This window comes from Choloepus didactylus, chromosome 6 (assembly GCF_015220235.1).
Source record: "Choloepus didactylus isolate mChoDid1 chromosome 6, mChoDid1.pri, whole genome shotgun sequence".
NCBI lineage: Eukaryota > Metazoa > Chordata > Mammalia > Pilosa > Megalonychidae > Choloepus > Choloepus didactylus.
The window spans coordinates 75,617,074-75,635,383 of record NC_051312.1 but is presented as its reverse complement, the minus strand read 5'-3'; the positions used below and the strand labels follow the sequence as shown (position 1 = coordinate 75,635,383).

The 18,310-nt window shown below is 44.6% G+C and overlaps 2 protein-coding genes across 7 annotated transcripts in view; both read left to right on the top strand.

Moving 5' to 3' along the window:
• The window catches only part of OLFML1 (olfactomedin like 1), a 35,880-nt gene extending 25,705 nt beyond the window's left edge, over nucleotides 1-10,175 (top strand). Inside the window, exons 1-2 of one of the 3 annotated variants that reach the window (XM_037840332.1) lie at nucleotides 4,304-4,325; nucleotides 7,388-10,175. In XM_037840332.1, the coding sequence (XP_037696260.1) occupies nucleotides 4,319-4,325; nucleotides 7,388-8,178 (798 nt within the window). In that variant the 5' untranslated portion in view covers nucleotides 4,304-4,318 and the 3' untranslated portion in view covers nucleotides 8,179-10,175. Of the gene's footprint in view, nucleotides 1-4,303; nucleotides 4,326-7,387 lie in introns of those variants that run through there. The other 2 variants (XM_037840331.1, XM_037840335.1) reach the window with 2 other exon arrangements.
• A 1,668-nt stretch (nucleotides 10,176-11,843) lies between these two features.
• The window catches only part of PPFIBP2 (PPFIA binding protein 2), a 162,119-nt gene continuing 155,652 nt past the window's right edge, over nucleotides 11,844-18,310 (top strand). For 2 of the 4 annotated variants that reach the window (XM_037840138.1, XM_037840137.1), the window contains exon 1: nucleotides 11,847-11,996. The gene's annotated coding sequence lies outside the window, so the exon portion shown is untranslated. Of the gene's footprint in view, nucleotides 11,997-18,310 lie in introns of all 4 variants that reach the window. The other 2 variants (XM_037840140.1, XM_037840139.1) reach the window with 2 other exon arrangements.

Here is an 18,310-nt window from a genome sequence, read left to right as displayed (position 1 = left end):
AGCAACTCTGAACTGCATGTATCAGGCTTTATCAACCACCCCTCATTATTGCAGGTCTTTATGCAACTCCTGGCCACTCCTCATTCACAGACTTCACATTAGTGGTAACATACAATATCTCTCTTTTTGTGTCTGGCTTATTTTGCTCAGCATTATGTCTTCAAGGTTCATCCATGTTGTCATGTGTTTCACAACATCGTTTCTTCTTACTGCCATGTAGATACCACATTTTGTTTATCCACTCATCTGTTGTAGGGCATTTGAAATTGTTTCCATTTCTTGGCACTTGTGAATAATGCCGCTATGAACATTGGTGTGCAAATATCTGTTTGTGTCACTGCTTTCAGATCTTCTGGGTATATACCGAGAAGTCAAATTGCTGGATCAAAGGGTAACTTGATATCTAGTTTTTTCAGAAACTGCCAGACTGTCCTATAGAGTGGCTGTACCATTTTATACAGTCCCACCAACAATGAATGTGTTCCAACTTCTCCACATCCTCTCCAGCACTTGTAGTTTCCTGTTTGTTTATGGCAGCCATTCTAATTGGTGTGAGATGATTGTTGTGGTCTTAATTTGCATCTCCCTAATAGCTAGTTGAAGATAATATTTTTTTCATGTGTATTTTAGCCATTTGTATTTCCTCTTCAGTGAAATATCTTTTCATATCTTTTGCCCATTTTCTAATTGGGCTGTCTGTACTATTGTCGTTGAGTTGTAGAATTTCTTTATATAGGCAAGATATCAGTCTTTTGCCCTCTTTTCTTACTCTACATGATCTGCCAGAACAATCTCATCTGCTTCCAGGACTTCAACATCATCTACATGCTTCTGACAAAACCCTAGTAAACATTTTAGTAGTAGAGGAAAAAAGAGACCAAGAAGGTTATGAAGGACAGTGTATTAAACGGGACAGTTATGCCTCACTGAAGTTAAGAAATAAACTCTGAAATCTCAATGGCTTAATCTATCAGAGGTTTACTTCTTGTTCACATTATATGCCAACACTGCTCAGTGGGGAACTCGCTTCTGTACAAGAACCCAAAGACCCAGGCCAGTGGAAGCTCTCCCACATTTTAGATCCTCTCTCTAGAACTCGTGACCTCCAAGCTTGCCATGGCAGGGGAAGAGAGGCGGAAAGATAGTATATTTAAGGGCCAGGTAGAAATAGCTTACATCACTTCTATCCATATCCCATTGGACAGAACACAGTTTAATGGATGCACTCTAACTACAAATGAGGCTGGGAAATGTAGTTTCATGTGTATTCTGGAAGAGGAAAATGAAATGGCATTGTCTGTCTCCATCAGTCAGAAGAGTAACAAGTAGAGGCACACAGAGTCAGTAGTGTCAGAGAGGTCAAAGGAGAAGAAATCTGCAAGAAGAAGGAACTGATCAATAGTATCATGCTACTGAAAGATCAATTAAGATGTGAACACAAAGAGTCTATATGAGTTTTTTAGTTAAGAGGTAATCGGTAACATTATGAAGGGTAGTTTCTGCGGAGGTATGATGAAGTGAAAGAATAAAAGTGAATAAGTAAATGCAGAGAGTATATAGAGTACTATGTAGGAGAAACAGACTATAAAATGATTGAAAGAGATAGGTAACTAGAAATGGGTGTGTAATTGTGTTGTTTTTATTTACATACTTTTTTTATTGAAACTGTTCACATAACATACAACTATCCAAAGATCCAAAGTGTACAGTCAATTGGCCATGGTACCATCATATAGCTGTGCATCCATCAACACAATTAATTTTTTTTTTTCAATTTTTAGAACATTTTCATTACTCCAGAAAAGAAATAAAGACAAAAAAAGGAAACTCAAATCCTCCTATACCCCCTAACCACCCCCCCTCCATTATTGATTCATAGTTTTGGTATAGTACATTTGTTACTGTTGATGAAAGAATGTTAAAATACTACTAACTGTAGTATATAGTTTGCAATAGGTATATATTTTTTCCTATAGCCTCTCTATTATTAACTTCTAATTATAGTGTCATACATTTGTTCTAGTTTGTGAGAGAGATTTCTAATATTTGTACAGTTAATCATGGACATTGTCCACCACAAGATCCACTGTTTTATATATTCCCATCTTTTAATCTCCAGCTTTCCTTCTGGTGACATATGTGACTCTGAGCTTACCCTTTCCACCACTTTCACACACCTTTCAACGCTGTTAGTTATTCTCACAACATGCTACCATCACCTCTGTCCACTGCCAAACATTGAAGTTTACCCTAGTTGAACATTCTGCTCTTAATAAGCAACCACCCCCCATTCTTTAGCCTCGTTCTATATCCTGGTAACTTATATTTCATATCTATAAGTTTACATATTCTAATTAGTTCATATCAGTGAGACCCCCCAATATTTGTCTTTATGTGTCTTATTTCACTCAGTATAGTGCCCTCAAGTTTTCTTCATCAACCCATTTTTTTTAAAGACGGTGTTTTCACACACCATACATTCCATCCTAAGTAAACAATCGTTGGTTCCCTGTATAGTGACATATTTATGTTTTCAGCACCATCGTCACTATCTGTATAAGGACATCTCCGTTTCTTCCACAAAGAAGGAGGAAGAGTCAAAGAAGGTAGAGGAACAAAAGAAAAAGAAAAAAAAAAGAGAAAAAAACACGACAGCTAGAAAGCAACAAAAGGAAAGATAGCATTAACCTAAAGTAGAATAAAGAGTCAGACAACATCACCAATGCCAGGAGTCCCATACCTTTCCCCTATCTGTGCCCCCCATATCCATTTAGCTTTGGTATATTGTCTTTGTTATATTAAAGGAGGCATAATGCAATGTTTCTGTTAATTATAGTCTCTAGTTTGCATTGATTGTATTTTTCCCCCAATCCCACCCTATTTTTAACAACTTGCAAGGTTGACATTCATTTGTTCTACATCATGTAAAAACATATTTGTAACTTTTATTACAATCATTGAGCACCCTATGTTTCCCTGAGTTATACAGTCCCTGTCTTTATCTTTCATCTTTTCTTCTGGTGTCCCACATGGTCCTAACCTTCCTCTTTCAACCACACTCACAGTCATCTTTCTTCAGTGTACTTACATTGCTGTGCTACTATCTCCCAAAATTGTTCTCCAAACTTCTCACTCCTGTCTTATCCTTTCTGTCTGTAGTACTTCCTTTAGTGTTTCCTTGTAGAGCAGGTATCTTGTTCACAAACTCTGTCATTGTCTGTTTTCTGAGACTATTTTAAGCTCTCCCTCATATTTGGAGGACAGTTTTGCTGGACATAGGATTCTTGGTTGGTGATTTTTCTCCTTCAGTATCTTAAATATATCACCCCACTTCCTTCTTGCCTCCATGGTTTCTATTGAGAAATCGCACATAGTCTTATCAAGCTTCCTTTGTATGTGATGGATTGCTTTTCTCTTGCTGCTTTCAGGATTCTCTCTTTATCTTTGACATTTGATAATCTGATTATTAATTGTCTTGGCATTGGCCTATTCAGGTATATTCTGTTTGGGGTACGCTGTGCTTCTCGGATCCATAATTTTATGTCTTTCATAAGAGATGGGAAATTTTCATTGATTTATTCCTCTATTATTGCTTCTGCCCCTTTTCCCTTCTCTTCTCCTTCTGGGACACCAATGACATGTACATTCTTGCTTTTCATTTTGTCCTTAAGTTCCCAGAGATGTTGCTTGTATTTTTCCATTTTTTTTCTCTATTCTGTTCCTTTTTGTGTAGGCTTTCAGGTGCCTTGTTCTCCAGTTCCTGAGTGTTTTCTTCTGCCTCTTGAGATCTGCTGTTGTATGCTTCCATTGTGACTTTCATCTCTTGTGTTGTGCTTTTCATTTCCACAGATTCTGCCAGTTGGTTTTTCAAACTTTCAATTTCTATCTTATGTACGCCCGTGTTTTCATTATACAGTTCATCTGTTTTGCCATATCTTCCCTAAACTTTTTGAATTGATTTAGTATTAGTTGTTTAAATTCCTGTATCTCAGTTGAAGTGTAAGTTTGTTCCTTTGACTGAGACATAACTTTGTTTTTCTTAGTGTAGATTGTAGTTTTCTGTTGTTTAGGTATAGTTTCCTTAGTTACTCCAATCAGGTTTTCTCAGACCAAAATGGGCTCAGGTCCCAGAAGGAAGAAATATTCAGTATCTGGTTTCCCTGAGGGTATGTCTTAGAAGATTGGTGTACCCTGTGATGCCTCAGGTCACTGTGCTTTTCCGTCCACCAGGTGGTGCCTGTGAGCCTGTAACTCCAGACTGGTGTAAGGAGGTGTGGCCCGTGGCTGTTTTCCCCCAGGCTCTGGGGTCTGGTTCTGAATGGAAGGTGGGTAGTAGAGCTGGGCCTCTTAGGGAAGGTTGACCCCCTAGGGAGAGGTCACTAGCATTTCGATGGTCTCTCTCTGCCTGTGCTATCTCCACCCTTGTCTGAGTCAGAGCACTGGGAACTGAAAACAGCTGAGGCTTTCTCCACTGAGCAGAAACAGGGACAGAAAGCCCCCTTCAGGGCCAGTCTGCAGCCACCCTTCGGCTCTCCAAGTCAGTCATCATCCAAAGCCTCTATCTGCTAGTTGGGGATTCATAGCTTATATTGAACGGTCCACATCTATTAATTAAAACCCCAGTTGGAGCTCAGCTGAGCTGTATTCACTTGCTTGGAGAAAGCTGCTGTCTAGCACCCCAAGGCTTTGTAGCTCGGGCCGTGGGGGGAGGGAGCTACCAGCTTGGATCCACAGTTCTTACTTACAGGTTTTATGCCATGATCTCGGGCATTCCTCCCAATTCAGGTTGGTGTATGATGAGTGGATGGTCACATTTGTCCCCCTGGAGTTATTCTGGATTATTTACTAGTTGTTCCTGGTTGTTTATTAGTTATTCCAGGGGAACTAACTAGCTTCCACTCCTCTCTATGCTGCCTTCTTAGAGCCTCTCCCCTAATTGTTTTTTTTTTATATAGGCAAAATGCTGATAAGCAAAAGCTGAGTTAAGTAGTGAAGGAGAGATTAAAGATAATAGAAGGGGGAAAATTCATCAAGGATATCTAGAAGAAGCCAGGTAAGGATGAGATCACAGCACAAGTGAATCTATTAGTCTTGGGCAGGAGGCATGGCCTTTTCTAAAATGTGTGGGAAGGTAACAAGGGTAGGAACAACTGAAAAAAAGTTTGTAAGTGAGGAATAGGAAGTTGAAGAGTTTATGTCTAATGGTGTTTATTTTCTCAAAGGAGTTAATCTGTTAGTGAAGGCACTGGTGGGTAGGGACTTGGTAAGAAGAGGAAGATTTAAGCCTGCTGCTATCGGAAAGATGGGGGGCTAACCATGGAGAGCAGAATGGTATTCAAGACTCAGCTGAGTTTGGAGATCCTTACGTGAAGTCTGCAGTATGTGCTGTTGTAAGATTTTCTCCACCAACACTCAACTCCCCAGGCAGAGACAGATGTTTGAACTGATCCAGGATCAGGGGTTTTGTAATGTGGATAATGTGAAATAGCTTGGGGTTGAGGGGGTGAGGGTGCTGGTGAGAGAGCTATTAATGGGTTCTAGGCTGGATAGGAAAGGAAGTGTGGCCAAGACAGGGAGAAAATAGAGGTCAAGGGACTAGAGAACACTGTGAGGTGGAAGAGCAGAGGAGGTGAGAATAAAGGGGTGAGGAATGAGAGGATACGAAATTGTTGTATATAGAGAGGGATTCTGGAGTTACAGATTTCTGATGCAGAGCAGTTCTGGAGTATCACGAGATCCCGAGTATGACCACGGGAGGATATTGCTGAAGTGGTTTGAAAGTAAGGTTGCGAGTTAAGAGGTCAAGGTGCTGCGATTCTCAATGCATCCAACAGAAAAGTCAGTGACTTATATTAGCAGGAGTTGAGGGTCGTGAACCCCAGTAACATGAAATACAAAGAAGGAAGGGATTTTAGATGAGGGTGGAAGAATAATAGTCTGAAGGGCACTGAGGAGCTAGAAAAATGTAATCCCCTTCTTTTCACTTCATCTTCCTCCACTTCGTTTAGACCTTTATGATCTTGTTTGGACTACAGAAGCACCCTCCTGTTTGGTCTACTTGATTTTGGTCTCTCTCCTATGTGTCCATTATACACACCATTGCCAGCTTAATCTTCTCATACAAGAGCTCTCACCGGGTTTCACTCCTGCTCAAAAGCTTCAGAAGTTCCCTACTTGCCTATAGAACACAATCCAAATTCCTTAGTCCTGTCCTCAAGATGTCCTCAATCTACTAGTGTGTTTTATGCATCTAGTTTCAGGCAATTTCGAGGATTTCGCTTGTATTGGGGTAAATGCTACACTGCTCTACATAGTCTTGGAGGGCTTTCCCATCTGTGGTTTTGCTACATTGTTCAGAATGTTCTTCCTACCCAACTCTGAATTTTCAACTCCGTCCTTCGTGGGCCAATTCAAATGCAGATATTTCTCTGCCTCAAATGACCTCTACCTTCTCTGTCCTTTTGTAAAAATTTCACTTTAAGCCCTATATTCTAGTCATATGCTTATTTAAGCAAGAACCATGCCTAATTTATCATTGCACTCCAGCCTGTTACACCCCAGCCCACAGCACTTAGCCCAGGATTTTGCCCTTTGTGGGTATCCAACGTCTGCTGACTAAATGCAAATATGCATTCATGAATTAATGAATGGATGTGTATAGCCCTTATAAGATTGTAGACATGTTAAAAGCCAGAATTCTTCAATAAAATGTGATCTCCTCAAGGTTTCGGGTTGATGTTACATTTTATTTCCTCAATACTTAGAACTGTTCCAGGGACATAGTAAGCTAAGTACAAAGTAGATACCCAATAAAATCTTGGTAATTGAAATTGAATTAGGTGGCCTCACATGTGGCTTGTTCTTACTATGTCAAACCCAAGTGCCCTAGAGAGTGAACAGAGTCTCTAACAGTAAACAGCCTTTTATATCTTGACTTGAATAAAATGCTGACTCTTATACCTGGGCTGCCACTCTGGTAACAGAGAACCATTTATTCATTTATTCTTTGATTCACTGATCATACCATAAATTGTGATTGATCATTAACTATGTGTGATAACTCTATTCTAAATACTGAATGGTAAAAAAAAAAGCAATCCGTGAGAATAAGGAGGTGAAAGAATGTGTTTGGCTTATTGCTGAGATTTAAATACCCTTTATCTCAAGAAAATGAATGAAATTCATGCCTATGTTCCATTTCTGCTCTTGGATTTTCTGAAACTCTTCTCTTGAGGGCCATCATTCCACAGCAGAATTGAGAATATTCCCTACTAACCAGTATTAGAGCTTGAAGGAAACATGATTTATCAAGCATGGTGAGCCTTCCCACAAAACAGACGTCTCTTGTTTATAAAGTAACCTCCCTCCTTTTCTCTTTCTTGGCCAGGCTGTGACAACATGCTGGTGGGCATAAAGTCTCTGAAAATAGTAAAAAAGACTATGGATACAGATGGTTCTTGGATGAAAGACGCTGCCAGCAATTCTCCAAAGGTATATTTCTTAATTGGATCCAGAAACAACACTGTTTGGGAATTTACAAACATGCGGGCATTCATGGAAGATAGCACCAAGCCAGCCCCCCGGAAACTAATCCTAACACTTTCCTGGCAGGGAACAGGCCAAGTCATCCACAAAGGTTTCCTATTTTTTCACAATCAAGAAACTCCCAATGAGATAATCAAATATAATCTGCAGAAGAGGACTGTGGAAGATCGGATGCCACTTCCAGGGGGAGCAGGCAGAGCACTGGTCTACCAGCATGCGCCCTCAACTTACATTGACCTGGCTGTTGATGAGCATGGGCTCTGGGCCATCCACACAGGGCCAGGCATCTATGGCCATTTGGTCCTCACAAAAATCGAACCTGACACACTGAGTGTGGAGCACTCATGGGACACTCCATGTAGAAGCCAGGATGCCGAAGCGTCATTCCTCTTGTGTGGGGTTCTCTACGTGGTCTATAGTTCTGGTGGTCATGGCCCTCATCGCATCTCCTGTGTCTTTGATCCACTGGGCACTATCATTGAGGAGACTCTGCCCAACTTGTTCTTCCCCAGGCGGCAGAGAAGTCACTCCATGATCCATTACAACCCTAGGGATAAGCAGCTCTATGCCTGGAATGATGGAAACCAGATCATTTATAAACTCCAGACAAAGAGAAAGCTGCCTCAGGCGTAAGGCATTCATTGCAGCCAAAAGGGAGAGCACAGAGACCTTGGAAGATTCTCCCTAAGCCACTGAGGCCACAGGCCCTTTGCAAGGAGCACATCATATATTATCCCTCTAAACACATATAGGAATAGGTTCCAGAAGTGGAAATGCATATTCATCCTTTCCCACGTCACTGTCACTATCTTCCAAGAGCCTAGATGAGAGTCTGTCATTCAGAAAATTTCAACAATTTCTATTACCCATAAAAACCTCTGGGTTTTCAAGGCCTTCCACATTCTGATCCAGCTTACTTCCAGCTTTTCCTTTTCTGCTTTCCAGCATTTACTCTAATCAGCCCTGCCCTGCCACTAGCTATCAGAATTGTATGCCATCCCCCTAATACTCCCTGGCTTTTGTCTCCCCTGGCGTTTGCTCAAGCTCTTCCCTCTTTCTCAAATGCCTACTGATATTCCTCCATTTTTCATTGCCCAACCAAAGTACTATTTCTTACTGATGTGTATTCTCTATTCCCCCCAGCTCTGCCTTTCCAACAAACCAGGTTGATGTAATAATAAAGAGTAATAATGTTAATATTTGATTACCACTTTCCAATTACCAAGTATTTGCATATATGTCACATCATTTAATTCCTATCTCACTCTTGTGAGATATGCAGGAAAGTCTTAGCCATTTTAGAGATGAGGAGAGTTTAGGTGAATCATTCAAAGTAACAGTACAAAGTGAAAGAGCTAGAAAATACTGCAAATCCCATAGTCTTCCCATTGCACAATGGAGCCTCAAATATGTATGATTGTTTGCCTAGCCTTTTATAAGCAATGCGTTCACCATTTCAGCCTAAACATAACAGTTCTGCCCCTTTAGCCAGTTTTCATGTCTGCACAAGACTTTCTTTATAGGACTTTCAAAAGATAAGCCAGCCTAAGGGTGAGAACCTCCTCTCTAGACTCATCTAATCTGCCTTCCGGTTTCTTTCTTCTTGCTTTAAATACAATAAGACTGACACTAACCAAATAAACCTCATCAGGTTATATCTGCCTACCTGACCTCAGCATAAAAGCTTTCAGGAAGTGCTGGCTGTGTTTGGGTTTACTGTGAATAATCCCCAACACAGTGAGGCCCTTGGTAAATATTCTAGAATCTGGATGAAAGCCAAATAGCAATTGAGTGCACTCCTTGTCACAGCAGGCATTCCATGTGGCACATGGGGCAGAGTACAGCTATGTCTCCTGAGAGGGGCTTCTTCAAAAAATTTTCCATGCCTTTCCCCCATTCAGCCAATTTGGGTCACAAGTTCAGGCTCTGGGCCAGTCTCTGTCATGTGCTGAGGCCTCTGTCTTTCCAGGTTGGTCACATGAGAGGGTTTGTTTTGTGTGCTTGCAGCTGTTTTCCCTTCTCTGCCAAATTCAGGCCAGGACCATAGACAGTGAGGGAGATTTTTTTTCCCATAGCATTTAAGAAGAACTTGAGCAGAATGGAATTAACCACCCCATGGATACAGCTTAATTACCCACAGTTCTATTAGAATGATACAGAGAGCCCAAATCTTTTGTGGAATGCAGCAGGTATGAATAAATAAACACGGTGATGTTACCTACTTCTTAGATTCAGGGATATTACCTGCCCCATAGGTAAAATTTACCTGGATTTCACAGAGATACAGAATGTTGCCTGCCTCACAGATGAGGGTAAAGTGGAATTTTATCAGCAAGAGCAAGTCCTACAAATATTAATTCCTTCAGAGGCACAAAGGTAGAGGTAGCCTGTTAATGTGCTGTGCCTTGATTTGCCAGATCTGCAAGAACCCCTGCCCCCTAATAACCCACTCTGGTGCCTTACATTCCTACAGCTATAATCACTCTTCTGGGTCAAGACCTTTTCTCCAGGAAGCCCCTGGTAATGTGCCACCTTGTTTCCTGTGAACCAGGAAGGAGAGAACGCAGGCCTTAGAAGACCTTCTTGGGCTGATACCAATAAACTTTACCTCTGAGGTCTCTTGGCTTTAAGTAATGACTGAATTCCCTGTGACCTACACCAGTGGTTCTTAAACTCTGCTGCACATAAGAATCACCATTAGATCAGAACCTCTATGGGTAGGACCCAGATATTATTACTACTCCCTCCAGGTGGTTCCAAAGTACAAATCAGATTGAGAGCCAGTGACTTACACCTTTTCTTTAAAAAAAGTAATTGTTAAAGTTCTAAGCATAAGCTAACATTTTCCCAGGGCTGGTGTCAGGGCAGTGGGTTCCCTGGGGCAATACATGTGGGATTTGGAAACACCAGTGAACTCATGTGAACTGTGGCCATCTTGGTCTACAAAAGCTTCTCCGCTGCTATTTTAAGGAAGTGAAAGAGAACTGAAGGGTGTCCTGTTGTAACACAACTCTCCTGGGCCCCAGCCTTCCTCAGTTGGCTTTGCTCTTGGTCTGCTGCTGGCCAGGTTCCTGTAGTAACCACGTGCCCCGTATTTACCAGGGTGGCAAGTAAGTTCTGTTTAAATGTCAAGTCTTCTGGGCACATATAATCATGGATCATGAGGGTCCATTCGGTTTGAAAAAAAGGTGGAGTTCGCCAACACTGTAGCCTGTAGAGAAATAGATAAAACAGGCCCGGGCTATGGCGACTCCTGCCAATGCTGGGGACTATGTCAGAGTCCCTGGTGTCGCTGCCATCTGTGGCCCACAGGGATTTTAATTGGCTCAAATGAGCCTCTGGTTCTTGGAGGCACAAGCAGCGCAACAACTGAACAGCAGGACCACAGACTGGGGATTCAGGCCACAGACTGGGGATAGGCATTGAACTAGGTCTCCGGGCCCAGTCCTGTCCGGATTCTAGAATCCATTCCTGTGGTCAGTCATCGCCAGAGCTTTTCTTGGACCTACGGAACTCGACCTCGGTGGGCTCCGGGAAATGCTTCTGGTCCTCTAGCTGTTACAAGGCTGGTGCCGGTGCCTCTGGTTGGCACTGACCACTAGAGGGAACCTCCACACCAGCTCGTGGGGTTCGAGTGTGGCCGGGCCCTAGGGGGACCCGGAGTCTTCCAACCTGAGAGACTCGGAGAGGAAGGAAGGAGGACGTCTTGGGGCCGACCCATTAACGACGATATCGCACAGGGGCCGGGGAAGGGCGCCCAAAGGGTTGCTGCGCTGGGTGGGCCTTTAATCCAGGTTTTCGCTGGCTGCTTCTCTCTTCGTAATTCTCAACACAAATTTCCTTTCTGGTTAATCACGTTCATTCCCTGCGGCCGGGAAACGGGGCTGAAGCCCAGAGGTGAAGGAACGCAAGGGCTGAAACCCGCTTTGGGGCCTCCTTAGGGCCGGAAGGGTGCGGGAGGAGGCGGTGAAGAGCGGGGCGTGGCTCCAGGGCAGAGGCGTGGTCTGCCGAGGGAGGCGGGGCCCGGGGCCGGGCTCCGAGGGCTGCGGACGGACCCGGCCAGAGCTGGGCGGGCGGAAGCCGCGGGGAAGGTTCGAGGGGGCGGAGCTGACGGGGCAGGTCCCCGGGGGGCGGGAACCCGGGGCAGGCGGGTCCCAGAGGGCGGGGTCCGTGCCCTAGAGGGAGGGGGGCGGCCGAAGGGCAGTCCCAGGGGAAGGTCCCAGTGGGTGGGGAGCGGGCGCTCTGCGACTAGCCTCTAGCGGTTCCCCGCCCCCGTCACGTGGGCGCCGGACCGGGCCGCCGCCGGTCGGTCCGCTGGTTGGTCCGTCAGTTGGTTGGTGGGTCAGTGGCTTGCAGCTTGGTTCTCGGCTCTCATGTTCCGAAGTGGGAGGGACACGGGAGCGGCCCGCGCACCTGAGCTGCCCGGAAAGGAGCCGCGGCCCAGCACCCAGGTCAGTGGGCTCCCCGCACCACGCCCCCGGGCCCGCAGCGCGGTCCGGAATGGGAGCCCCGGCAGAGGCATTGCCTGGAAGACCCGGAGTCCTCAGGTCCGAGAACCTCTGGGGGCGTCCCCGGCGCGAGTTCCGGACTGTCCCCGGTTCCTCTGGCCAGGAGACAGGGCGGGGGGTATAACTCCTGTGGCTTTGCTCCGAATCTCCAGCCCATCCCCCGGACTGTCCGGGACCCGCGGGAGTCCGCGCCCCTACAGCTACCAGGGTGGCCGTGGAGATGCGGAGGGTGGTCGGTCACCTCAGAGTTCTGTGCGCGTGTGTCAGCTCTGCCCAGCCTGCGGGTGCCGCGGCGTCATCTAGAGAGCCCAAGGTGGTCCGGCGGTTTACAGTCTTGTTTGCTCAGGCAGCCTCTGTTTGGCAGAGCGTGTGTCCAGATGCAACGTCTCTGCGGAAACCAATTCTGTACTGTAATTACAACATGCCTTTAAAAATGTAAAGCCGCTGCGTCCCAGTAAACCACAAGATGGAGATGGTCCTATTTGAAAGCAGGCGCTCCCTCCCAGCCCCTCCATAGATGCGATCCCTGCTCTAGGCCTACTATGTATAAGACCAGAACTTCCAAAGTTTGGGTAGGATTAAACAGATATTCTAGGTCTGTTCAATATGTTTAAAAAAAAAAAAAAAAAAAAAGAGTAAAAGAGTATTATATTTTACTTTTAAAGCAGCTAGGAATTTGGGAAAGGTTTGTCTCCCTTTCCTTAAATGGGTCTACTTTTTTGTCTTTCTCCTCATCTCTCTTAACCTCCCATCACTAATTGATTATCATACAAATCAGAAGTGTTTCCAGATTTTATGTTGTATTTTTGTGAAGTTATGTGCTCAACTACAGTTGACTGTAGACATAATTCATCTTCAGCATTTTAGTCTTTAATTATTATTGGTACTGGAAAACACAGATGTTAATGATTTAGAAATTATTACTTTCTGGCTTAAGAAAGGGGGCCTGTTTGCACTTTATTTCAATTCATATTTGAATGACTTTGAAGTGGGAGGGGGGTGAAGAAGATTGATGTTTTTCACTTACTGTGCTCCATGATTTCATGTAACGTTGTTTTGAGCTTTAATGATGTGCCAGCTATTAGTTTATTGTCACTGGAGAGGGACTCTGAATATCATCATCTCCTCTTCTTTGCTGGGGTAACTAAGAAAGGTGCAGTATGACTTTAAGGCCAGGTGGAATGAGATAATTACCACGAAGGAGACAGGAGCAAAGTGTCGTGGGAATTCCTCTCTTTAATCCGAGCAGGGTAAATCTAGGATAATTTCAAGAAGGCGACATGTGAGATAGACCTCAAAGGATTTCTCCAGGTAGAGGTGGATAGAGCTGTGTGAGCTGTGTAGGCGGGAAAGCACAGGATAGCGGTGAGAAGTGGTGAGTGGTCCAGCTTGGCTCTTATGGCAAATGGTAGACAATAAAGCTGGTGACAAGGCTGAGACTTGAAGGCCAGGTATAGTCTGGACTCTGTCTGAAGGTGTGGGAGCCAATAATGGGTTTCAGCAGGGCATTGATTGAGGGTTCTATCATCTTCTTAAAGCCCAGGACCCTCTGTGACCCTCACACTTTCAGCCTATTAGGGAGAAAATCAGGTAAATATTTGTGGACTGAATGGTCAGACAACACTTTAGAGCAGTGCTTCTCAAACTTTAACTAGCCCAAGGATCACCTGGGGATCTTGTTAAAATGCAGATTCTGATTCTGTAAGTCGGAGGTGGGACCTGACATTCTGCATTTCTAACAGGTTTCCCGGCAGTACAGATGATTTCACTATCAGCTGTAAAGTTTGAGAGCAGTAGTTCCCAACCCTGGCTAAGCCTCAATTGCCCGGGAGTTTTGTAAACCATTCAGATTAAGCAGGTTTGGGATGTTTTCACAAAGTTTCCCGCAGGTAGATGACAGGTCTAATGACATTCCTTGGGAACTGCTGTAGTGGACTCTGACGGAGTATGAAGAAATGACCTGAGGGAAAAAACCCTGGGGGTATGGAAGTCCGGAGACTGGAAGACTAATTCCAGGCTGAAGTGATGAGGCATCAGAGGGTGGTGAGAATGGGACAGGTAGGAGAGCCAGGGAAATCATTGGACAGGATGAGAACTGAGGAGGGAGAACAATTCTGGGATAATTCAGCTTCGGGAATGGGGAATGGTGCCATCCTTTAGACTATTTTAGGGTAAAATTTGGAAGTCGTTTTTTAGTTGGCCTTCAGACCTTTTTATTCTGAAATACAGATCTGTTCATGCACTCTCCTGCTTAAAATCCTTTGGTGGATCCCTGTTGTAAAACATGAGAAGGAAGAGTTTATATATATACAACTGATGGGGCTCTTAAACATTTATTAAGTTCCACAGACTGTGCTCCCCCATTCAAGATGTGATGTTCAGTCACCACTTAGTATGGGCACAACTAATCTGATACTCTTGGCAACTTTGTTTGTTTCCTGAATCACTGTTTTTCCTGCTTCCTCCTTCTGCAGGGAAAGTTCCACCTTCCTTGGCCTTTGTGTTTCCTAGTATCATTCTCTGATTTCAATGCTTGATGGCACCTTTTGGCTGTTTTCTTAGAATCCACTGTAGTCTGGGAAAAATGAGCTATATCCCTTAAAGACTCTCCAAGCCAGGTCTTCCTTTGGCATTGTGGATCTACAGTCCATTCTCATCACTCAAACACCTGGTCAGTAATCCTCCAGGAGATGCTGTCCTACAGCAATCAGTTTATCTTTAGACACAGATATCAAGGCCTTGGAGTTCCAAGGTTGTTCTGACTCTCAGCTTTGTCTTCAGGATATTTATTCTTTCTGTTTGTCTTAATAATGTTGGTTTGGAACTCCTTGGTAATTTTGACTTTCATTTCCTCTGTCACATTTATACATTTATATATACGCTTTCATGTATACTGAGCACGGAGCATTCATTGGGCAGAATGCTTTTAATCACCGTGTTCGTGTTGGGTAGAAGTCTTAGCCTCTTTAATGCATCTGTAGATGGAACACCTAAATACAGATGGGATTGCCTGTATGACAGGATAAAATATCCTTATGTGATATTCAAGGCTCTTCAGAAGTTGGCTCTAATTTAGCTTTTGAGCTGTATCTCCACTTTTCTCCAAACTGAGTAGTTTAGTAATGTTCTTTTGTCTTTGCATACACTGTTTCCTTTTCCTGGAAAACCCCTTTGTCTCTACTCTTCGAGATGGATGAACTCTTACTAATCCTTCAAGATGCAGATCAAACATGAACTCTTGAAGCACCCCTCCCCCCAATCTTTTTACTCGTCTCCTCCAGTATTGCACACATATAATATCATATGCAGATGTCTACTCTGCTACCTAATTACCTTATTTTCCTGTCTTGGCCACACCCCTCCTGGACTCTGAAATGCTTTAGGGCTGCATCATTCCTCTGTGTGGCTCCACACCTAGCAGATGTGTGAGAAGAGTTTGTGGTAGACACTGGCCTTGATCCGGCTGGCTTTGTGAGGTTTGCTTCTTCAGTAAAGAGGGAATGTGATGGGTCATTTTGATGAGGGAAGGCATTTGAGCCGAACCTGAAAGACTGGGAGGAAGGACAGACATAGTAGGGAGTAGGACCACATGGCTAGAGTCATGCAGTGGGGTGGGAACACTGGGAGAGATGGGGCAGGACTCAGGCTGGGAACAGATCATGGAAGGCCTTGAAAGTTGGAGCTAAAGAATTTAAATTTTATTCCAATGACATTGAAGGGTTTTGAGCATGGAAAGACAGATGTGTTTTCAGGAGGATTTAGGGCTGGGAAGCACAGATTGAAGGAAGAGGGAGGAATTTGTTAGATTAGACTATTGGAATAACCCACTGCAGTAGATTGAGACCTAAAATGAGGCGATGGAAATAGGAATGGGGAGGAGGGAACAGAGGAGAATAAACTCACCAAGAAATTCAATAGGATTTGGTGACTGTTTGGATTTGAGGGAGAGAGAAAAGAGTCAAATTGGACACTGACATCTTGTGCGGGAAGAATAAGGCAATTGTTAGTAGCATGAGAGCATAGAGAAGCTTCTTCCAAGGGGGAAGGGAAATAAGGATAGTTGATTCATTTTGGAATTGGAAGGGAGCCTTGGGGAGTTCTTTGCTTGCGCCTGACATTTTTACCCATGAGAATAGTAAAGCCCAAAGAAGCCTACCCAGTGTCAACCAGCTGCTGGTGACAGAACCCAGGCCTGCTGGTCGTCTTGCCTGAGGCTCTGTCCTCTGTAGCACAGTGAGTCTGGCCTGAGAGAATTGACAGAAGGTCCAGATGGAGATTCCATTAGGCAATAAGAAATGGGAAAGAGACTAGGTTTGAGGTGAATTCAGTCTGCAGAATAGACTCAGAGGCGAATTGTTTTCTGTGAGCCAAGGCCACTGGGAATTTGAAGATTCTAATTGGAAGTTTGTAAATCCTCCTTTTAGTCCTGTGGTCTAGCTACACATGGGGATGATAAGAAGTAGGGAGTGCTTTTATGGGATTGGCACTGTCATATTTGTTAGTGCTCAGTGTGAGTACATGTGTATATTAATGGGCTTTTCTGGGACTGCAACCACCAACCATTTATCAGTTCCATGGAGGAATAGATTCCAAGACCCAAACACCTTTTTTGCCCCAGGCAAACTTTAGGGACAGAGCTGGCCAATTCACAAGAAGCTGCCTGGGTAGCGGCGCTAGGCAGGGGCCAGCTGGGGAAGACAACCAGCCCTGAGAACCTTCTCCAAGAAGGGGCCTGTGTGCAGGGCCAGTGTCAGGGATCCAGCCGGCTGGGTGAGGGCCAGAGCTTTCAGATAAGAGAGAGGATCTTAGCTGCCAAGAGACTCAGGCCCTGAGGCTGGAGTTCCTGCTCTCCGCACCCCTCCCTTCCTCACCTTCTTTCTGCTCAGCCGGGCTCCTCAGCTTCCAGCCTCTCAGGACCAAGTCCTGCCTTTGCCATGTACCCTGGCGTAGTGGTCACCTTGATTTGCTAAAGTGGGGCTGGTTTAACACATGTTAAACACTTAGATAATTGCTTGGCGTGTAGTAAGTGCTGAAAAAGCCACAAAGAAGATTAGGATTCAACTTTGAGGGAAAACTCATCAAGCCCCTTTGGCTCGTTGGTTCTTTTGAGCTATCTGGCAAGTCTCTATTTCCTCATTTTGAGCTTTTCTAAACTCCCCTCCTGCTCCCCCCACCCCTCATCCCCCGTCCAAAATGCACGTGAGCCTGTGCCCCATGGTAAAGGACAGGAAAAACCATGGATTGCAGACTTGAAATTTGAGTTGTCCATGTTATAGAAATGACATTCAGAGGTATGTGGATAGAGGGCCAGATTTGTTAGGCCAGGTGAGGCCTTAGGCAATTGGTTGTATCATTGGCTCTCCCCCAACTTATGGCTGCTGTGCCGTTCCCAGGTGGATTTGCTTTAGGTGTGTCTGTTACCTGCTGGGGATGAGGGCAGGGAGAAGGGAAGAAAGTGATCCAAATCCCAGGGTTGCTCTGCCCTTATGGATACCTAGGGCTTGTCAGTCACTGTTGTGAGGGCTATTTAGTGGGCACAGTCAGAACTCCTGCCTCAAGTCTCCAGGGTAAAGATTTAATTCCACAGAGACACATATCCATGGTTTGGAATGTCCCAGTCAGATGCAGCTGGGCCTCCCAAGCTGAGAAGAGACCCCTCTGGCCAGGAGGGCCAATCCTATGACCATGCTGGGGTGTCCCAAGAAGTCTTATATATTAGCAGATTTCTCCAACCTGCTCCTGGCAGAAAAGCCCAGAGAGCCCTGCCAGAAGGCACTCCTTGGGTTGACAGGCTCCTCTGGCTCCAAATTCTATGAGCAATGGGGGTAAGTGGGAGGAGGGAAGAAGTTAGAATCTTACCCAGTTTGAATCTGGGTAAGAAAGGCAGATCCTTCTAAAGCGACATTTTACCACAGCAAAGGAATAATTGTTCATGGCAAGTCTGCAAGTCTGTGTGTATGTGTGTGTGTGTGTGGGGGGGGGATTCTGCACAGGCACTGGTTGTATAGGAATCAAAAAGTCTGTTGTAGAAATTAAGGGAAAAGAGAGTGGGGTCACCACTCAGACTAGAAGGAACAGAAATGGGTTTCCTCTGTTTCTTGCAACCAACTTTATTCTCTTCAGGGGCAACCGTTTCCTTTCTCCGAACCAGGACCTTGTTCTCCCTGGATCAAAGCTAGCCACACACACGAACAGGTAGCTCAATGCTGGACTGCTTCATGGAGACAACAGAGGCATAGGCTGGCTGCATAGAAAGC